Here is a 22,419-nt window from a genome sequence, read left to right as displayed (position 1 = left end):
TGAGTTTACATTCATTTTATGGGATTGAAGTCTGTTTAAAGGGTTTAGGAAGTTACCTGAGGTCATAACAACTAGTTAGGAAGGTTACCAGCTTTCTTAGAGGAATGAAGAGCCTTCAAAACCAGTGCCAGCCTGACCAGCACCCTCTTATACAGGTTTTTTCCCCTTCAGCTAAACATGTTTTCAATAAACATCTCTGTTAAGTACAAAACCAAGCAGCTACAACAAGGGTGGGAGAGACAGGAAATAAAAGTTACACCACAAAGATAATACTCACAAATCCAGCAGCAGGTTAAATAAGGGAGCTCAGGAACTAAGCCTAGAGCCTGAAGTGACTCTCTGTGCCAAACTGAGCTGGGCAGTTCAGAACAGTATTCCCAAACATTCCTTTTCCAAACCAGGACCAATCCAGCAGCTCACTGATGCAAAAAACAATACACTCACCTTCTCCAAAGCCTGGATGCTCGAGGTACTGCTGGGAACAGAAAGCTCCAGCTACTGAGAACAGACACTCAACCTTCTCCTGATGGTGGGGACCTCAGAAACTGATGAAAAACTGAGCAGGTTCCACCTTCACAAGCTCTGGTGGGATCAAAATCACCCAATTTAATACATTCACCACCTTAATTACAGGAGAACTGACCTGGAAATGAAAGAGAGCTTTGATGCCCTCTGCATCTCTGCATACCAGTGCTGGCAGGGTCCAGACTGGAAAGTGGAAGAGGTCAAGTACTACCTTGCATCCCATCTTTTTTATGGAAGGTTTTTAAAAAACTCACAGATTTACCATGTACTAAGAGATAAGTGATGATCATTTACCTGCATATTTAAATAGAGCCTCTACAACACATCCTACAGTAATTCCACCTTCATGGCTTCTGAAATTTGTCATTTATACCATCAGGAAAGCACCACTGGATACATTTTATCTTTCTTCTCGCCTCTTGAAATTTAAGACAGACAAATACTTAAGCATCAGATATGTTTATTAGACAACTCGAAAAGTCAGTTTTATTAGACAACTCAAAAAGAAAAGTAGAATGTATTTTAATGTCCATGTTTTAATACTTCATGATCTCAAGAACGTGGCAATCACAGAAGATAAAAACAGTGTTTACAAAAGTTCCAAAAGCTGCACTGCATTCCCAGTTACAGGAAACAGGATTAGAGGACAAGGAAGCTTTACAAAATGCAGCCACAGATTTTCAGCTCATTATGAAACACAGTGATATAGCCATGTCTATGCATTCACAAAAAAATCGGCACAGTATGGAAATTAAGGCACTTTGGATACATAGTATTCACTTCCATATAGGAAAACAATTTCAGAGAAACCACAGTAAATTGCTACTGGAGGATGGTGACAGTATGCCCAGTACAGACCAGCAGAGCACCAGGGTTGGGTGAGTGAGTGAAGTTCTGGTTAAAAAAAAAAAGCAATGAAATAATTTTTTTACCCTATTTGATTCAAGCAAATTTACTTTTACAGAGGCCAAGGAAGATTTCCATGATTTAAACACTGATAAAAACAATTTTAAGAGTTAAATGTAAGAAGTCCATGTGAAAACTGCATGAAGTTCACATTAAGGATTAGTGCATGTAACTGTTTCAAAAAAAATAAAAATAAAAAGCAATGGCCTTCTGCATTCAACATTCACCTGCTGTTTCATGAGGTCCCCACCAACCTCAGCCAGACCAAGGGAATACAGTACAGCAGGATAATTTGGCAAAAAGCAATTTCTCCTCAGAGCTGCACATTCTGCTCCTCCTGTTCAGTTTAGATTGTCCCTGTTTCCTTCCTGTGTCCCCCTGTGCCACCAGCACACTGATATTTAAGACATCTACAACACATTCCACAAATAATCATTCTCTAATTGAAAGAAAAAATCATCTCAGCTGGTTTTCCCCCCCACTGTGAAAGCAAAACTTAGTAATTGAGTAGTTTTGCAGCCTTTGGTAGGTAAATGCTAAGGAGTAAAACCACTCCACAGTTCAACTCTAATCCACCAGGAGTTAAATAGAATTGTTAGCAATGGCATTGGGCATTTATAGGATCAGGCACTTAAATTGGGTATTACTGTTGCTGTTTCACTTTATTCATTTGAGTAAAAAATGCCAATTTATAGGAAAAAAAGGTAACTTCTTCAAAAATCAAAGCAGGGCTTAGACATGGAAATGATGTTTACTCCAAAGAACTTGGCTTTTAATTAGGCCAAATAATTCCCATGGGAGTAGGGTCCAGCAGATTTCATCTAGAGCCAGGAAGAAGACACTAAGATACATCTGGACAAGTATATCCTGCTCTATCTCCAATGTACCATTAACATCCAGGAGAAACTGTCCTTTCATGTTAATTCTTCTTTTACCAGAACAACAGCCTGGACACCCTTCACTATAAAACCCAGCATTCCCCAGCACTGAACTGTTCCCCTCACACACAGCTGATATTTCAATTTAAAACATGGAATTAACCTTCCTGAAACCTGATTTTCCATTCCTACTTGAGCCATATTCCAGTACTTGGACCACAGAATGATTTCTGTCCCCAGTATCTGAGTGTTCACAGAAAATCCATCCATTTTGAACCTTTGCTCTGGATTGTATCAAAATCTATTCTCACAAAACTACAGTAATAAAACTTACTTTTCTAAGTGTGATGATGTGACTCTTTATCAGCATAAAGCTATTTGAAAATATAGTGTTTTATGTAACAATCATCTTTTACAGACAAAAAAACAGTAATTGAATAAGTCTGTTTTAAAAGCAATGAGAAGAACTCCTACTCAGAACACTCAATTCCTTGCAATTCAGGCATTTCACACATAAAAATAAAGAACTGAACACAAGATTGTAATTTTAAGTGTCCTGAGAGCAGTTTCTCCTTTCGTGAACCTTCATAAGAGAAGTAATGTCAGCTCTGAGTACTAAAATATATTATTCCTCAAATATATCCCCATTTGTTAAGCTGAATAGGGACACAGAGTATCTTGGTGGGGAGAAAAGTATCTTTTAAATAAACATCATAAATGGAAAGAAGGATTTTTAACCAGGGTTATTTCCTTCTGCTTTCATTAGGTAGTAAGAGAGTTGGCATAACTTATGTTTCTTTTAATGTTATCAAGAGAAAAAAACAATAAAATTACAATCCATCAGATGAAATTAAATATTAACTCATCCCTAATCAAGGCAGAAAGATTGATCGAGTTAAACAATATCAATTAGGATAATCTTTATACTGTTCTACTTTGATTACATGGTTCAAAACCCAACAGGAATGTTGACCAATGCCACATGTATCAATGTGATATCAGTTAATACCAATTAACCCAAAAGTTAATGCACTGATAGTGAAAAAACGGGGAAAACTCCTTGTTTTGTAAACTTAGAGGACAAATTTGCGATAGTAATTCCAGATTTGACTGAATACTTTAAGCCAACTGTCACCACTGTCCCTTTGGCTGAAGTGCATCATAAAAAAGCACATTATGGACTGATAAAGCTACGTGTTTATGCACCACATGTTATAATATCTATACATATACACAGAGTATGGTAAGAAAGGCTGTAAAATAGCAAATATTACCAGCACCAGAGTGAAGTCCTACCACTGCTCCCAGCTAAAGTCATCTCCTCTCCCAAACACAAGGAAAAAGCCTAAAATAGTAAGGAAAATGACTGCATTGCCAGCCAGCACCAGGCCACAGGCTCCCCATTTGATCTGAAATGCAAGGAAATGGAACAATCAAAGCAAATCAAAGTCCAGGGCAGATATTTCTATGCATTAGAGAAACTAAAAATACTACAGGAAGGTGCTAAAAGCATACAGAAAAAGGCAAATAATAAATAATTCAATTTATGTGGCTAATTATTCAATTAGCAGCCACTCATACTGCTAATACAACACTTCAACAGGATAATGCTATGATGAAGAACAAAATAAAAATAATAAAATAATAATGAAAATAATACAGATATATAAATAATATAAATAATCTATACATAATATAAATAATATAAAAACACAAATATAATAAAGTAAAATAACTAAAATAATTTTTAAAATAATAACAAAAAACCACTTGCCATAGAGATCATTAAAACATACCTAAATCAGAGAGAAATGTTATGAAATTAGTGCTCTCCTTTAATTGCCATGCAATAAAAGATTTCCTTTCAAATAACTAACGAGCATTAAAAAAAAATGGTCTTAAAAGTAAATAGCCTTTCTTTTAACAATTTGTCCAACTGATTTTACTCAAATAAGCAACATTTAACACTAAAAGGTCCAGCTGTGAATTAGAGTTCCCTCTCGTGGTCATTCTGCTTCTATCTGGCAGCTCCTACTGCCAGATCCCCGATTTCAAAAGTGTCGGGGAAATTGGACATTAAAAATAAACTCAAACTCAGAGTACAAGTTTCAAGAAAAACTCATAGACTGAAGGGGAAAAACAACACAACAAAAAAGTCACTGGGTAGTTCGGGAGATGGGACAAAGGAATTCTTTGCCTGGCAAATAAATGTGACAAAAATCTCAACCCTGAAGAGCAGCTCAGAAAGCAAAGAGAAAAGGAGTTGAGTTTCCTCAGACTCTGAGGGCACAAAGCAAGAGCTTGGGAAATGCTTTGAAAACTAGGAAGGGCAGTTCTGGAAGTTTGGCCTTTTATCTTTTAACTGACAATGGACTCCAGTCACCAAGTTTTCAGCATCCTTAATGGAGAAAGCAGACATTCCAAGATAAAAATAAGGAAGCTGGTGCAAAGGGTCATGAGATACAAAGGCATGAGATGGAAGAGGAGATGTTATCTTGTATTAGACCAAAACAAATCCAGGGGAAAGAAAAACAGCTAAAAAATTTTCAGTCATGCAAGTCCTTCATTCAGGTCAAAAAGCAGCACTGACACAACTTCAGCAGATTGTTTTCATCTGGAGACATCAAATAATAAAATTAAAGACAGGATTTACAGGCAGCAACAGCGCGTTTAAAGATTATTCTCAGCAACTGGTGTCTAAAAATAAAAATTAGCAAGAACTTACTGCTTCAACCCGTGCAAGGATTATTGGAAATCCAAAAGCTGAGACAACAATTCCTGTGGTGAAGAAATAGGCCAGTTCTCTGCAGGCACTGCTGGCAGCATCACTGTCATCACTCACTCTTCTGGCAATGAAGTGGGGAATGGGGCAGATGAAGTAAAATATCAGCACAAACAGAGGCCAGTAGACACTGGGAAGGGGGAAAAAGGAAATGTATAATCAGTTAAATGGATGCTTCAGTCAGAAAAATTATTGCAATAGCTCTAATCCCACTTTATAGTTTGAAAAGGGGATCGCCCACAAGACTTCACCCAAAAAGTGGCAATCCCACCTCACTTTCCCTGGCACAAGAACTCACAGAGCAGAAACCACCCCTGCCACACGACCAAGTGTTAATTTGTTTTACATTTGCATCACTCTGCTGATTCAAGTCTCACCACAGAGGGAAGAGGAACGTGAGCAGGATAGGAGCAGCTTTCTCAAATTAGAGGGATAACCCAGCTGGCTGAAGGCACACCCCGGCACTCCCATCTCTGTGTCAGGGCTCTCAGGAGCCTCCTCTGCGTTTTCAAGTGTTACAGACACAGAATCACAGAATTCTAGAACAGTTTGGGCTGGAAAAGACTCAAAAGCACATCTAGTTCCAACCTTCATGGGCGGGGACATCCCAACTGGAGCCTTGTGGGAGGGTGGTTTAAAGAAACAGGAAGTTAAGGGAAAGGACTGTGCGAGGTTAAAAATCGCTGTTTAGCAACCTGGCACGGCGTTTCCAGAGACAGCACAGAGCTGTCTGCAGTAATTTTGGTTTTTTTTAATGGAAGTGCAAATATCGGCTAAGGAAGTGGCCTTTAATTACAACAAACCGCCACGTGTCAAGAGCCAGGAAGTGGCGGACTGCTGGAAGAGCCAAACAGCTCGATTAAACGAGAATAACATCGCAATTAATAGATTTGAAGCAGGAGAAACTTTGTGGGAAGTCAGCCGGCCCGCTCACCCGTAGTACTCCAGGGCGCAGCCCAGCATGAGGAACGTCAGCCCGATGGCTCCGCTGAAGGACAGGGCCACGAGAGCTGCAACGGCACAGGGCGGGCGGTGAGGCGGCGGCCGGGCATCCCCCCCCCGGGACCGGGCATCTTCCCCCCGGGGACCGGGTACCACCTCAGCGGGGACGGGCATCCCTCCCGCGGGACCGGGTACCACCTCACAGGGGACCGGGAACCGCCGCCCCGGGGGCCGGGCATCCCTTCCCGCATTCCCGGCCGCCACCTCCCGCGCTGAGGCGATGCCTGGACGCTCCCTGAGCGGGAAGCCTTGGGAAGGAGGTAGGGAAGAAACTCTCGGTACCTTTGACGCCCGCCATGTCCGGCCTCCTCAGGTGACTTCCGCCTTCTGGCCACGCCCCCGTCACGTGACCGCCCGCGTTAACAAGGCGGAGGGGCGGGGCAAGAGGTTCCCGCCCTCGCGGCAAGGGGCGGGGTCTGCTGAGGGAGCGGCCCCTGTGAGGGGGTTCGGGTGGATGCCCGTACGAATATACGTGTTTATTTTATGTATGGTGTGTAATAAATGTATATATGTACGTGATAAATGCATGTATGTGTGTGCACAGCCGCGGTCTGAATACAAAAGTCCCCGCCCTTCAGTCGCTGCCGTTTTGCAGGGTACTCCTGAAACCCCGTTTTCACCCCAAAAAATGGGCCGGGGCGCCCGTTTATCTCATGCACTGCCTTCTCAGGGTCTGCATCATCCCTTCTGCTAATCCACACCGAGAAGGGCACGCATTTTTTTTTAAAGAAATATTTTTCAAGCCTTAGATTTTTGAAATACCACTTTCGACCCCACATTTTTTACCCAAGAGCTGCCTTTTGGCCCCAGGAACGGCCTTTTTGACCCAATAAGAGCCTTTTTGTCCCAAGAGCTACCCAATCTTTGCCTCAAGACTGATCTTTTTGGCCTGAGAACAGCCGGTTTGATCCTAGAACAACATTTTTGCCCCAAGAACAGTCCTTTGATCCAAGAACAGTCTTTTTGAGGGAGATTTTGGACAGCCCTTTGGATACCCCTCCCCAGAGACCTTTTCTTCAGATACCTCCCCTCTCTCCCTCTTATTTCTTCTCGTTTCATATCTCTCTGATACAGATTTTTTTCCCATTTTTCATTATTAATTTTAAATAGTTTTGAATCAAGAAGGCTAATTAAAGCAGGCTTAAGCATCTGAATGCTTCAAGTGAAAATTTTGGGGTTGCTGACTTGCCTGACTATGGGTCTCTGAAGCACAGTAGCATAAGTACAGCAATGATAAGTTGTTTCCAAAACATCTTAAATTGGGAAAAGCACCTGGAATGCCAACCTATGGATAACCACAGGCATTAATGACCACTTACAGCAGCAATACTGCCCCTGTCCAGGGCACACCACCCCTTACACAGGAGCTATTGTAGGACTTTAACCTTTTGGGCTGGTCACAAGCACAAAACATACCCTACGTATGTTAATTTGAGCTCTTTAATGTATGTACAAATGTTTTAGACCAGTCACAATTTCATTGAGTATATACTGTATTTACAAAAATTACAATAATTGAGTCAAACAGTAAACCTGAACATTGATAACCTCTGTCACTACCAGATATGACAAGAACTTTTTTTTTAGTTAACTATTTTGATATACATACGTCCTAATACTTTCATGCATCCATAAAAACATTAGGGATGGAAGTAATCAAAGCTTAAGTGGCAGAGAGGTTTTTTTGGTAGATAAAGTTTAATGATGGATTTGTATTTCGTGAAGGGATGAGTATCCAGAGTTATGTGCCATGACAAACTCCATACAAAGCTAATGTTGTTTTCATCATTAAAAAAGTACGTTATAGTAATGAGATCCTTTTTATTATATAGGCATAGGTCACAATATCTACAAATGTGAATGAGAAACAGTAAACCAACAAATCACAGGAACATGATTCACATTCCAGTTATCTCTTTAAATAAGACAAGCACATACTGGATCAAAACATTAATAAATAACATCCAGTTTGTTACTATTATCTTAAGGTCTTTTATATAAAAGGAGACCTATGTGTTGGTTTCACATTTTCAGTTAATGGTAGTAAATAATGGACCAATACAACAAAAGGATGAGTTTTATACAGAAAGCAATGTACTTTGACACACTGTCTTTGCAGTAATAGCTTTGCCACTTGAAAATATAAGTGCAACAAGTAGTGGATTGTCTTGAAAACCCACCAACTTTAAAGACTCACATCAGATGGCAACCTGTTCCTGAAGCAGTAAATACAATTTCCTGCCCATCTGCTGAATATCCCTCAAATACAGATACAACATGTTGGTAAATAAACTGCTAACTTTAGTAACTCTACAAAAGAATGCCAGAATTTGGGGTGAAGTTTGAATTTGAACTTGCTTTTTAACTAGGAAAGCTGCTTCAGCTTTAGCATCAGAGATATTTCCTTGTGATGTTACTGCTTTGGTCCAATATAAACTTTTAAGAGAATCAATTTGCACTATATTTACCTCAAAAATCAGACCTGGTCACCATTATCTGAAAGGTGAAGTTGCAACAGGTTGCAGCCTGCCAAGAGCCTTGGCCAAGTGCTCTGAAGCTGATAAAGGCATAAAGGTGATACAAGTGGGCTGGGAAAAGTCTTCTGAATCCTCAAGAAGGGGAAGTGTTACCTATAGACTAGGGAGTTTCTAAAACTTTGCAGCAGAGCTTTAATTTGTTGATATTTTTTGTTTGATGGTTTCAAGCTGCTGGTGAGAATTTCATGGGAAATGCAGTACATGCTCATTCCTCACTTTTACAAGCATGGGTTCACCCTTCCCCCCAAAACTGCTGTTTAACAAACCAGCCAGGTGCTGTTTAACATCAATGACTTTTTGCTTGCTTTAAAAGACACTTGCTGAGGAATTTCTTCTTTTACTGCTGGACTGTGAGGTGAAGTACAAGATTAATGCATAAAGCAGTGGGCAGCTGCCACGCTGACCTAACCCAGGATTCAGCTTTGGCTCTATTCAGGTAGACTACACTATATGAGCAATTAAGCAGCAAATGGTGACTGTTAGAAGTGTGTCTAAACCACATCTGAGCACTTAAATTTGATGAAGTTTGATCCAAACCAAGAAAAAAAAAAGTACATCAAAGTTTGGGCTTCACCATCAGTTGTCGAACTCAACTGAAGTGTTGCCATGTCACGTATCACCAAAAAAAAAAAAAAAAAATAGGAAATTCACCAGCTACACTGTATCAGAGACAGAACAATTCCACCTTTTCCCAGTATGTGTTCTCTCTTCCCACTGGAATCCAAAGAAAAATATGAAAGTTACAAGAAACTGTAACCCCGAGGCTCTCGTAGGGTGAGCCGGGTGGCCAGATTTCCTCTGAGCTCAGGATTCTTGAGACAAGTGTTAGGAAACCTTTCTCTTGTTCTTCATGATAAGTATTAGGTTCTTAGTTTTCTGAAACTTCTGAATTTCCAGCCAGAGTTTGGTTGTTCTGTGACATTTGTGACAAGAGACTATATAAGCACTAGCACGGGTCTGTAGTGGAGACTGAGAAAGTACCTAATACAAGGGTTTTTGTCCTTGGTTTTCAAATTCTGACCAGGCATCATTTAGCTCCATAAATATCATCTTTGCATATTGTTCATATGGCTGTCCAGTAGCCTGGAATAAAAACAGAGAGACGGATATCACAGCTACCAAATCCAACCACACACAGCTGCCATGTGAGCAGGGAGATTCCCAAGCAGCTACTGTTCACTTTCCACAAATTTACACTTACTCCTTGACAAAAATGAGCTACTCTGGAGGGCTGCTTACCTTCTTTACACCCAAAGAATATCTTGGCTCTTCTGGTCCTCAAAGCTCACAACCCCCCAGGTGTGACAAAGCACTGCCCCAAGGGCATAGTAAATGTAACGCAGGCATTGCAGGAGGCCTTTTACCTGCACTGAAGGTGAAGAGTTGCCACCTGACACAGTTCCTTGATAAAACCAGTATTCCTGCAAGCCTCGGGGCAGCCTACATCTTCCCAAGCCTCGCCCACTGTCCTGAAACTCTCAGGGTCTTACTTTCCTTAAATGTCCTCACCATAGGTTGTCCCAGGTGGAGTCATTGCACTCTGATCAGCAAGTGTAAGCAGCAAGACCACAAGCTCGGTGATCAGATAACCTGATTGTTGCATTTGAGGAGTTCAATTTGAATCTCCTTTGGCAGGCATGGTATTGTGGGCTGTTGTCCACCAGCAGAATGGCTGAGAGTCAAAGTGAGGGTGACAAAACCTGAAGATTTGAGTCTCTGCTGCTTGGAGCAGCAGATACCAAGCAGTCTTGGGGCTGGGAGTGGTTACAGAATCACAGACTGGTTTGGTTGGAAAGGGCTTTAAAGCTCATCTTGTTCCTGGCCTTGGACACCTCCAGGGATGGGATGAGAGTCCTCAGCTCTCAGAAATCATCAAAAATAATGAGCTGCCTTTTCCTAAGCTGTTTGCACAATAAATTAAGCAATATACCCCACACTTTATAACAACAGCAATGTCTGAACAAGTGAAAGTAGGAGAGCCTTACCTTGTCAGGATGAACGACAAGCACTGCCCGTCGATACACCTTCTTCACCTGCTCTGGTGTCACAAGGTCTGCCATACTCACAGGTTTCCACCTGGTCTCCCCTGCCCACAATACTGTGTGCATTGTGGACAGCAGGGCTCTTATATTCCTCTCCTTCCCTTCAATCCATTCCAGAACCTGGAGAATGGAATGTGTCTCAATTTATGCCTTACGTTAGATATTCCACTAGGACAAAGTTTCTTCATTTGAATAGCAATGACTCCAAGGAGAAGCTTACATTTCTTTCCATGCTTTAGAAAACCTTTGGAAGACATTTGTCTGTCTCTAATTGATCATTAATTTTTATGTCCCTGCTAAAAATACTGACTTGGTAACACTTCAGTCATTAGATGGAATAGTCAGAAGTTGTGGTTTCATATTTCAAACATAGAGCAGGACAGACTGAATTTCCTTCCCTTCTCAATAGATCTGCAGTTTGGCAATTTATTGAGGAGAGATGAGAGAATTCCAAAGCAGGCAGGATTAATGAGGCAGAGGATTAGTTCAATTAGCTGTACCTGCTAATCAGGGCTGGAGTGATGTGGAAGACCAGCAGCCCAGACAGTAACACTGAGTAAGGCACTGCTGATGTGGTCTGGTTGAGGACAGAAATGTGACCTTGACGTTTTGAATCTATTCAGGATGAATGACACATTGACTGTAAAACTATCACCAAGAATTTTGCTTACTTTTAGTTTTTCAGGGTCCATCTCCTTCGCCATTTCTTCTTTTCTCATCTCAGCTATTGTTTTGGGGCCCTTCTTGTCCTTGTGAGCATTAAAGCCTTGACCAGATAATAGATCTTCGAAATCTGCAGACACTTTTGGCTTTGAATCTTGAAAAACAAGATTTGAAGTTGGTATCACAATATGGGTGTATTTAACCCAGATTTTCTACCCAGGCTACCTCCCTCAATCACATTAAAAATCTCCCAGTGCTTATGAGCATGTGGATTCTCATAGAAGATCTTTAGGCTAATTTTACTTTTGAATTATTATTTTTGAATCACAGAATCAGAGAATGGTTTGTGTTGGAAGGGACCTTAAAGCTCATCTAGTCCAAACCCTGCCATGGGCAGGGATATCTTCCCGTGGGTCGGTTTGCTCCACACCCCATCCAACCTGGCCTTGAACATTTCCAGGATTATTATTGAAGGCCATTTGGAATACAGGATTTCCTAAATAACAGCACACTTTAGAGTCTAGGACAGGATATATCATCAAGTGATCAACATGACTTACTTGCTTAAGTAACCTGCAAAGGTGTTTGAGCATTATATCAACATGAGGAGCTAACCTGTGGGATGGAACTCCGTGGCCCTTACCAACATTAGCGGGTCCTTTCCCCCGTTCGCCCTGTGCTCCGGGCATGGCTGAGAAGCTCACGTTGTAGTTGGGTTTGTTCTGAGGGGAAGCGTGGGGCACGCTGGGCTGGGCTTTGGGCTGAGCCTGCTGCCAGGTGTACCCAGCTCCCTGCTGCCAACCACTCCCACCCATGGGCTGTGGTGACGGCTTCTGCGGTGACGGCGGGAACCCCCCGCCCATGCCCGTCGGCGTGGTCGGCTTGCTGGCAAAGGAAGGGCCACCTGCAGGGAACAGGGAAAGGAGGGATGGTGGGTGTTACCAATAGTGTACTGACTTGCCTTCCCAAAAGGGAATCTAAGCAAAATACTCCAGGTGTCTGGTTTCAGCTCTGCCACAAACTTGGTTTTGCAACATCAAGCAAAGCCCTTCAAATTCCCTGTCATTGCTCAGTGAGCTGGTTAAAGGACAGCACCTGCCTTTGAGGATTGTACAGGAATTGGAGGAGTGGGGGGCTGCAGAAACACAGGGAAAGCTGTGTGTAGCTAATGAGGAGTCAACCTCTGTGTGCATGGTGGCAACACAGAATCACAGAATGGTTTGGGTTGGAAGGGACCTTAATGATCATCTGGTTCCAAACCCCCCTGCCACAGGCATGGACACCTTCCACTAGACCACGCTGCTCAGAGCCCCATCCAACCAAGCCTTGAACGCTTCCAGGAATGGGGCAGCCACAGCTTCTCTGGGCAACCTGTGCCAGTGCCAACATCCAGCTGACGTGTTGAAATTCTATCTCCTCATGCTGTGCTGATGTAATACCATCCCACAGAGTTGTGTGTTTCAGCACCTTATTACTTAGGGGATGCTTCTCTGGCTCTGTTTGGGGTGGGAGGTACCCAGTGTTAATGTTTTATTATTTGAGACTGACATCCACGTTCGACTCTGAGCTCTGAAATGTGTCATGGAAACTGCACTAAGTGCTTTAGACTTAGTCATGAACAACAAAATGTGGTTAAATGTCCTGGGGATGCCAAGCCATTTGTTTTTAAACCCCACAACTTTCCTACAGAATCCATGCTTTAAAAGCACCTCGATGGCTCCGACATGGGTCTTGGCAGACTTTTTATTTTGCTCCTGCAGAGCAGCTTGAGATCCAGCAGAGGGAACTGGGAAACCTAATTCCAGAACCATGCTGGTACTGACGCAAAGGGGAAAACAAACATCAGACAAAACCACAACGGCTCCAAAGAGCTGAGGGCAGTGACAAAGGGAAGAAAAATCTATTTACCAGAGTCAGAGAAGCCAACATGCTGGGGCTTAAAGAAAACTTCAATAATTTCTCAGAACTGCCTTTTTAACTCTGGAGTTGAGGGCTTGCTGATTGTTTTATGTGATGAAACAAGGGGGAAAGGCTTGTCTGAGCGACCAAGCAAACAGCCCTTTGTAGCCAGGTGCAAATACTCCACCTTTAAAAAATACTGCAAATTAGAGGCAGATTAATGAGGTTTCACAGGTTTCCTCACAAAGCACAAAAATGAGTCAAGTCTAGAAAGAAACAATTCCTCTAGAACCCCAGCAGCTTCAAACAGCCAAATTCTCCTCCTATGCCTGTTAGTGGCAGTTCTCCAGTCAGAGTTGAACACAGAGCATCCTTAGCCAGTGTGTTTAGAGTTATCAGAAGTTATGCTTTGCAATTCATGGAGGTCCCAGCTGAGGTCCCAGCACATTGCCAGCAGATTTTTTTGACAGAGGATCAAGAAAACCACAGATCTGTGAGAGCTTCCAGAGAATCAGGCAGAAGGCAAAGCTTGACAGCAGCACTGGTGTGCAGGTAGGTTGAGAGGACCCTCACATACCAAGCTGTTCCGCCTATTTCTCTAAAAGAATGCCGGTAATTTATTCTTTTATTTACTTAATAAGAGATGCAAACCTGCTAAACTTGCTCCAAGAGTCCCCAGGTCAGCAAACGGATCCAGTGTTTGGGGTTTAGGCTGATGAGTGGGAGTGCTGTGGAGGGATCCTGTAGGACTGGTGGCAGCAGACTTACTTCCCATTCCTAGGCCACCTTAAAGGGAAAAGACATACATATGTATAAAACAAAAAATAACTCGGTTTTTACCCATTTGACATGAGTGCAGCTCTTACCCAGTGCTCAGTCACATGATATTAGTAGACTGTTAAAATTGAGGCAGGTTCCTAAGCAGCCTCAGCTCAGCGTTGGCCCAGACTAGTTGCACACCCACTCACAATTAGGCTCAGCACAGGAATGTTCCCTAGACTGTCTGCAGTGACAGAGTAATTATGACAAAAGGATATATTTTAAGAACTAGAAGCCTTCAGGAAGCAACCTCGGTAGGACATACCAAATCCCAAGATTAGAAAGAATCGTGCAACTATTTAGTGGCATCCCAGGAATGCACAGCACTTCCCAGGTCCTTCTGGTGGCTCTGCACTGGAATGAAACACACCTATGTACACCCTCACCAAGCACCTATCTGGCTTTGAGGAAACAAACACAGATTTTTTTGAACAGAAGGAGTTTAGAAGTCTTTAGCCAGATCCTCACCTGGATGGCTGGGAGACCAGGACAACAGGTACAGCAAACCTGCTGCAGTTCAGCTGACATAACTGACATATTCATTGAGGTTTTGGTGTGTTCCTCAAAGCTTTAAGCAGCAGAAAGAGGGAGCCTGTTCTCTGCCCCACCTCTCTCAGGGCTCCTTAAGGTTTGGTTTTGCTAAACACCCTGAATTTTTGTGATACATACCTGCTTTGTTGGGCCAGTCCCAACCACTGGAAACATCTGGTTGTATGGAAACTGTTGGAGTGCTAGAAGCTGAGGAGAATGGTTAATATAAATATCTCAAAGTAGTACAGGAAAACCAACATAATCCAGTGTCTGCTAAAAGATACTGGAACTCTATGAAGAAGGTCTATGAATCTCTAGTGGAAGGTAGCCTGAATAGGGCAGGGGACTGGAACTGGATATGTTTCAGGTCCCTTCCTACCCAAACCCTTCCAGGATTCTATGAGTCCAAGAGCAGGGGACAAAGAGCAGGAGACACAGTATTGTGTCCACCCATATGAACTTCTCCCCAATGATGGGCATTACAATTTTAATGGTTTTTTTTCTGATCTCGTGCTATCCAGAAGTGGGCACAGATTTACAGTGCTCATATTATGATAACTTTGGTCAGAGCGTTTATATACTTATTTATAAAATCTTTCCTACCAAACTAACACATGGGGGGTTGTGTTGCTGAATACATCTCAACCCAAGGAAATATTCTACATGAAAAGGGCAAGAGAAAACAAACAAAGCAAAGCAGCCCACACAGATGTAAACCAAAAAGGACACACATAGCCCGTCCTTTAACCCTGTCTCACATAAAGCCTGGATGTCTAAGGCATTCACCCTGGCAGCATTTCATTATCCACAGATATCAGCACTGTCATTTAATACTTCACCATGCTGGGATGCCATTGAAATTCCCTTCATTAGTGCAGCCAGCTCCAAGTGTGACCCCACGTCTAATCACAGAGTGAATATCCAGTACCCAAGTCTGGAAAAGCAAGGATGTGAGCAGTGCCAGCAGCACACTACATGCCTCCTTGGACATTCCAGCTTTCCAGGGAGATGGTTTCACCCAAAGGACATGTGTTAGATGATCAGACACAAACAAATCCATTTCTGAATGTGTTTCAGAGAAGGTTACAACATTACATTTTGGCATGGGGGAGAAGGTTACAATTAAGGAATGTTTCAAACGAAGATAAGAAAATCCAGTAAAGAAAAAAAATTCCTTCTCTTCGTGTAAGAGTCAAATTCATCTGTGAATTTGGTCAGGGTTACTACAGAATCTAAAGAAAGTAGATGCCTGTAACTAAAATCACCAAAGGATGTGTGTTTTCTCTAGCAGACCATGCTGTATTTAGTCAATTAATGGTAGTTTGGTTCAAGTGAGACCTTATAGCCACAGGAATGTGAGAGCAGACATTCTTCATGGTCTCTTTTTTTTTTCATTTATATAAATAGCTTATTAATTAAGTCTAAGACTTGAGCAAAACTAGGCTCATCCTACCACACTTAAAATGATGAATATGCTTTAAGTCTGAAGAAAAAAATCCCTTTCCTGTTTAGTGGGGTTTCTGTGGTTTTGAGCCGTTTTATGGTGAGCATCAGTTTGTACTTAATGGCTCCACAGCTATTTAAAAGCAGCATTTCACATTTATTTAAATATAAAATAACCTCCCTTTCTTACCCATGTGAAAGGGATCACTGTGCACAGTTGGTGAAGGGCTTCTTGTGGCTTGAAGGAAAGGATCCCCAGGGACAGCAGATGAACCAAGGAAGGAACCTAGGAGGTCGGGACCAGCTTGCTTGGGGCTACTTCCAAATGGATCAAAGGCAGTGGCTGTAAAAACACATTTGAGAAAACTAAATTATTAACTTGTACAATGAATTGGCTTCAGGGGAAAGACACTGGGGCATGGAGAATAAAACCTAATACCTGCAGAGAGCAAACAGGAGGCAGTGTGAGTCTGTGGGGGAACAACTGGAGGGTGTCAGTACCCCAGCCAAATTCTGGGATCCTAGAGGGCCCCATGACTTGGTCATTGACCCCATCTTGACATTGACCCCATCTTTAGTTTCCAAAGAGAGGGGTTGAATTTAGGAGCGAACAAAGTGAGTATTTAAGTACTCAGACACTTCAACTTGCACGAACTGCCAGTACACAAATGGATGGTGAGGGACAGCCTGGAGCTTGAAGTTAGTGTCCTGATGCAATTCCTGCTTCCTCTCAAGAGCTGAATGCAATTCAAGATGATTTCAGGCTGGCAAAGGTTACAAATGTTGGGGGTAAAAGGGTAAAATTTTAGAAATGCTTTAGAAAATAACTGGTATCTTTTCTAAGGAGCATCACTTGTTACAAAAATCCAGTTCTTCTCAAACTCCATTTTTTATCAATTTTTTCAGTCATCTCTCTTTCATGTAAAAACCCCAACAAACCTGACCAAAACAAACTCCTATGAAGTCACTCAGGTTCTTACTTGACAACAAATTTAAGGTAAAAAGCATCCTGAACAGAGATGAAATATATGCTACTGTAAGAGAGATACAATCCATAGAAGTTGTGCACTGTGTTAATGATTCTATTCATTACTTATGTTTCTCGATCAATTACTACTCCCATCTCACATGCTCTTGTTCTTGCTTTCTTGGCTTGGAACAATTTCGCTGTGTGATCCTGGCTCTACAAAGCACAACAACAATATCCATAAATATTTTCCTGATCAGTTACTGCACCTCTGCCTTGTGAGATGTGTCTGCACGACCCTCCCACCCCCGGGCAAATGCCCCAGACTGAGCCTACAACAGCCACAGAAAGATGAACCTTCTCCAGGTAAAAGCAATCCACTTTCTTCCACTGAAACTTGTATTCTTCTCTGCTCTCTTTTCCCTTCCTCTGTTCACTTAACCCTCCGAAAGATCCCTCTTTCTAATATCTATCCAGCCATTCCTTCTGCCTGCCTGGTCCCAGTCTATCTTGGAAGAAACAAAAGTTCTGTGTTTCCTAGTCCAGTATCAATATCACAGCTCCATACGCACTAAGTTAAAAGAGAAATTAAATTCAAAGGCTATGGGTCTACCCAAAACCTGAGAGGATTTTTTTTTTTTTAAACTAACAAGCTCCTCATATGCATTATTGGACATATAGGAAGAGCAAAACTGAGGATCTCCAGTGGCTGTCGGTGTAAAGAGCCACCAAACATTTGGGTGTGCTCCAGTAGAGACTTTAGGGAACAAACTGGTTCATGTTCTTGACTGTGAAGATGCACCACCAAGGCTGGTCTCTTGGGATCCCCCACAGTTCTTAATTTTCATGAAATGGGGGTACTCAAGAGGAAAACAAGAGGCCAGAGCCTCTCACCCAGTGGGTTCTCAAAGCACGTGCCCCAGGTCCCACACGGCACAGCCACCATTACCTTCTCCCACCCTTGGGGACGGGGATGGGGACGCTGAGGCCGCGGAACGCCGAGGAGTCGACTGCACAGATCCAGGTCCCCCCACATGGAAAACCTCCTCAGCAGCAGGCTGTCCGCTCTGACTCGGGGCACTCGGCCCTCCAAACAAATCACTCAGCAAGTCTGAGTTAGAGGGGGCAGCCGTGGGCTGTGAGGGAAAGTTCTTGCTCATAGGGCTGCCATCCAGGCCCAGCAGGTCCACATCTTCAGGAGGGGGTGGTGCTGGAGGTTCTTGTTGCTTTTTGCTGTGTTTTGGTGTCCCGTGGGGCTTGTCACCGCTGGCATTACTGTGCTGACTGGAAAGGGACAAGAGTTCGTCATCTGACTGTTCGCTTTCCTCATGCACCAACGCTGCTCGATCCTCTGAGGTGGGGTGAGAGCTACTTTTGTCAGATTTCTGATCTAAATGATGATTAAAAATAAAATTAGGTATCTGTTAGTTGTGTCATCACAAAGGTCCCATAAAAGTCAGCTTACAAGCAGAACACAAAGCTACTGAGAATATCACAGCAGGATATCAGCCCAAAAGCTACTGAGAATATCACCCCAAAAGAGGTGTCCAGCCCTGGCCCAGGCTGCTGAGGGCAGTGGCTGAGTCCCCATCCCTAGAGGGATTTAAAAGCCGTGTGAATGTGGCACTTGGGGACATGGGTGGCCTTGGCAGTACTCCAACCTTGGCAGCACTGGAGAACGGTTGGACTTGATGACCTTAAAGGTGTTTTCCAGCCTAAATGATTCCATGATTCCTTTGCAAAGATTAACCTAAATTTTATCATCAACGTTTATTTAAAATTTTAGCATCAAGGAGGCCTCAGGTGAAGCTTCACACTAGAACTATGTCAATAATCATCATAGACCAGCAGCACAGGCCAGCAATGTTTGAAGAGGACATTGCAGGAAATTAATTCCCACTCAATTGCAACATAAGGGTGTGCCCAGCTAAAACACTGTGATCTAATGGGAAAGCCATGCTACAGTGGGATCCTTCAGCCTGACTCTGTGCTCCAAGGAGGGGGGAGAAAAGCTGTTTATCTTGTTCAAAGCAGATTTTATTTTGAAGACCAAGCCTGTGTACCTTGCCAGCTGAGAGAGGAGAAGAATGCACTCTGCCCAACATTCCTGATGTTATCCTGGGGTGAATCCGTGGGACCTCTGCCTGCAGCACAGAGCACCAGAGACATACAATCAAGCTAAACCAAGCTCAGCCTGTAGGTAAGCGTGTAAATGGAGAAATCTCTGCTGCCCTTACCTGCCAAAGCAAGAGTGTCCTGGTGCTCCTGGTGAGAGGAGAAGAGGATGGATGGATTGATGTCTTTTGTTGTGAAGTTCTCCCATGGGGGAGTTAGTTCAGTTTGTCTATCTGTAGACTGTATTTCTATGTCCAGTATAACATGAAAGAGCTGAGGATATTTGTCTGGAGAGTCACAGGCATCCAATTCAGGCCTAAAGGGGACAAGAGTGGTAGAGTTTTAAAGGGAGGAATATTTCTGGGAAGCTATATAAAGTCTTTCAATATATGCAGGCACAGAGACTTCTCATATTTCATCTGTGACTGTTCTCCCTCAGCCTTCATAAGGCTTTTATGTGTCACGTATGATTAATGTTCAGCTTCAGATACTCACTTGGTGAATTTTAGAGTGGTTGTTCCCAGGGCTATGAATCCAGTATGAAATTGAATTTGGAATATTTGTGTGTTGGTCATCTGAAAAAAAACAAACAAAAAAACAACCTGCAGAGCACCGGACTGAACAAGTGCTTAAATTCCTGAAATTAAAATAGCTGTTTATGTGCAAACAGTTAGTTAAGTCTACCCTACTACCAGCTACTATATAGACTATTCTTAACTGCTGCATAAGCTAATTCATTCTGCTTGTTCTACAGGCAGTAGAGCTTTTCCTTCTCAATATTCCCAAATATTCCAAATATTTCCATCTGCCTTAAACCCTGCTGCTGCAGCCTCCACATAGCAGAAAGCCTTCATAGCCTTCATGTCCCTGCTTCCCTTTATTTCTGGGATCCACTCATTAGTTTTGCAATTAAATGAAACTGTTTCCACGGTTTCATTTAATTAAATTATTTATTTGTTATTTTATTTATTTATAAATAAAAGAAATAAATAAAGTAAATTTTATTAGTTATGATATAAATAATTAAATTAAAATAGGTTTGGGAGCAACAGGTTTGGACCCCAGGAAAACACAAGAGCCTTTCACTTGCAGTAGAGGCTTCAGGAAAATATTATCTCTACAGCAACCAGCACCAATAACAAATGGGAAAGACAAAAACATTCACTGGTCACTCTGCCACTTGAATATTAAGGTTTCTGACATATAATCAGGCAAATTATCAAGGTCCCATGTTTAGCCACCTCTTGGTTCCTCACATTGCCTCTACCACACAAGAGAAGTTAAACAAGCTCCTACTTTGGCTTGAAGACGTCCCCCAATGGTGGATCTCATGTGGTAGACAGAAACAACAACATCTCCATGGACAGTGGCTCCCAGTGGAATTAGGACTTTCCCTTCTTGCACACGGTATTCTCTTTGAGGGGAAGAGAAGGAAATCCACAGTTAAGGTCCCTCCTACCACCCATCATCAGGCTCAACATAAAGCTGTCATCTCCTTCAGGGCAAGCAGAGAGAAGGAGCATTCAGTGCTCTGCTTGGTGTTACGGTGAGTTAAAACAAAATTATTTCAGGGGGGAAACCAACACAGCACTGAACAATCCCACCACATGACAACCTCAGACTCACTCTGGCTTTTTATTTCAACACTAAGCACTAACTTTCAATTAATTTTGATTAATATCTTCATTTATCAGGCAGCCTGACAAAATTATTAGACATATTCCAGCAAAATGAAGCTCCTAAGGATGGGAGGAGGTCACAGAACTCACTTCATCCTCTCATACTCCTGGGCAGTGGTGAGGATCCTGGTCTCTCCGCTGAGGATGTCGCAGAAGGGCCGGCAGCCGTTGCGTTGCTTGTTGAAACAGGGGACAGGGCTGAGGGTGACTGACTTGATAGTGAGTGGTTTGCAGTGAGGAATGATGGGCTTGTCTGCTATTAGATCACAAATATATCCTATGTACCTGCAGGCAGAGAAAGCCAGTGCTGAAATCGCCATCCCAGGTGACCAGTTTCCATTTCATACTCAAAGTCTACCTTGCAATCCAGTGAAAGCGCCATTCTTTCACAGGTCCAGGACTGGAGTTCCATGTACTCCAGCATCCTTGCAGCTGGCACAAAACCTACACCTCTGTTTCTGTAGGGATGCAGCTGACACAGGAGAGGGATTCACCCAGGCCCTGTTAACCGCAGGTTCATCACAGGAAGGTATGGGTTAGAATGGACCTTTAACAGTCATCTAGTCCAACCCCCTGCAACAGGACATCTTCAACTGAAGTAATAGGATAATTCAGATTGGAAGAAACAGCTGAAGTTCACTTCTCCAGCTCTTTGCTCAGGGCAGGACCAGCTTCCCAACTGTATCTCAGAACTGGATTATGTGCTGGGGTAATACCCAACCAGGAATCTCCAAGGACAGCAATCCCACAGCCACTCTGGACAATCTATTCCAGCATGTGTTCACCACTTCACTACTTATTTCTGAGGAGCAAAGTGGAGTCTAAACTCCTGTCTCAGCCTGGGGCTGGGCACACAGTGCCAAAACACACGACAGGGACTCGAGCAGTTTCTAGCATGAAGAATACACATCATAGAGGTTAGTCAGGATCCCGTACCTCCTGTGAGATGGCCACAGTACAATTCCAGGTCTCTTTGTGTTCAGCAGCTGCATGGCAGGGCCAGGACTAGAGAAGAGGTGACAGAAACAGAACATGGCACTGACCAGAACTGCTGAGGCTGCACGGCCGTCCTGTCAGAAGGGGCAGGGAGAGAAAAGTGTGTGAGTATCAGACAAATCCTTAGAATTTCAGCTCTTCCTTAAATCACAAAGAATCATTTGTCCAGAAAGACTAGGATTGAGACCACCAGCTGATGAGGACTTCTCTGTTCTGTGTCATTTGTTTAATACCCAGGACTTCAGTGAGTGTCACTAGCCCGGATCAAAGTTAAGATAATATCCAGGGAGCAGCCAAAGCTGAGGATGGTTTAGGCTTGGTTTTAAAGCCCATAGGCAGTCCCCCTCAAAGTCTGACACAAGTTAAAAGTTATACAGAATCATAAAATCCCAGACTGGTTTGGGCTGGGGGGGGACCTTAAAGCCCATCTAGTCCCACACCCCTGCCATGGGCAGGGACACCTTCCATTAGACCAGATTGCTCCAAGCCCCGTCCAACCTGGCCTTGAACACTTCCAGGGATGGGGCAGCCACAGCTTCTCTGGACAACCTGTGCCAGGGCCTCACCAATTGCTTATTTCAGGCACCTTTTAGGCATTCCAGCCATTTTCTGTAGGATTTGCCATGCTGGAGCTG

General features: G+C 43.0%; 2 protein-coding genes across 4 annotated transcripts in view; both read right to left on the bottom strand.

Annotated features, from left to right (window-relative positions):
- Positions 1–968: 968 nt before the first annotated feature.
- LEPROT lies at positions 969–6,442 on the bottom strand. The gene is made up of 4 exons (XM_032696907.1): positions 6,376–6,442; positions 6,026–6,101; positions 5,035–5,221; positions 969–3,718 (listed from the first exon to the last, which is right to left on the bottom strand). Exons 1-4 carry the CDS (start codon positions 6,389–6,391, stop codon positions 3,602–3,604), a joined length of 396 nt encoding a protein of 131 aa, XP_032552798.1. The 5' UTR covers positions 6,392–6,442; the 3' UTR covers positions 969–3,601.
- Positions 6,443–7,515: 1,073 nt separating this feature from the next.
- The window catches only part of DNAJC6 (DnaJ heat shock protein family (Hsp40) member C6), a 43,906-nt gene continuing 29,002 nt past the window's right edge, over positions 7,516–22,419 (bottom strand). For 2 of the 3 annotated variants that reach the window (XM_032696319.1, XM_032696320.1), the window contains 14 exons: positions 21,725–21,858; positions 20,879–21,073; positions 20,406–20,523; positions 19,605–19,684; positions 19,232–19,425; positions 19,058–19,138; positions 17,944–18,384; positions 16,218–16,370; positions 14,723–14,791; positions 13,886–14,020; positions 11,979–12,239; positions 11,344–11,489; positions 10,616–10,792; positions 7,895–9,713 (listed from right to left, as the gene is read on the bottom strand). In XM_032696319.1, coding sequence (XP_032552210.1) covers positions 9,612–9,713; positions 10,616–10,792; positions 11,344–11,489; positions 11,979–12,239; positions 13,886–14,020; positions 14,723–14,791; positions 16,218–16,370; positions 17,944–18,384; positions 19,058–19,138; positions 19,232–19,425; positions 19,605–19,684; positions 20,406–20,523; positions 20,879–21,073; positions 21,725–21,858 — 2,286 coding nt within the window. In that variant the 3' untranslated portion in view covers positions 7,895–9,611. Of the gene's footprint in view, positions 9,714–10,615; positions 10,793–11,343; positions 11,490–11,978; positions 12,240–13,885; positions 14,021–14,722; positions 14,792–16,217; positions 16,371–17,943; positions 18,385–19,057; positions 19,139–19,231; positions 19,426–19,604; positions 19,685–20,405; positions 20,524–20,878; positions 21,074–21,724; positions 21,859–22,419 lie in introns of all 3 variants that reach the window. The other variant, XM_032696318.1, reaches the window with a different exon arrangement.

Source organism: Chiroxiphia lanceolata, chromosome 9 (assembly GCF_009829145.1).
Source record: "Chiroxiphia lanceolata isolate bChiLan1 chromosome 9, bChiLan1.pri, whole genome shotgun sequence".
Lineage (NCBI taxonomy): Eukaryota > Metazoa > Chordata > Aves > Passeriformes > Pipridae > Chiroxiphia > Chiroxiphia lanceolata.
This window is presented reverse-complemented; position numbering and strand designations above follow the sequence as displayed.

What these genes read in the sequence shown, in the direction of transcription:
- LEPROT (XM_032696907.1), bottom strand. An exon ending in TGCGCCCTGGAGTACTACGG is followed by an intron (nt 5,222 to 6,025) that starts GTGAGCGGGCCG and finishes CCCCCTTCCCAG; the next exon opens with TGTCTACTGGCCTCTGTTTG. An exon ending in TCCTTGCACGGGTTGAAGCA is followed by an intron (nt 3,719 to 5,034) that starts GTAAGTTCTTGC and finishes CTTGCATTTCAG; the next exon opens with ATCAAATGGGGAGCCTGTGG.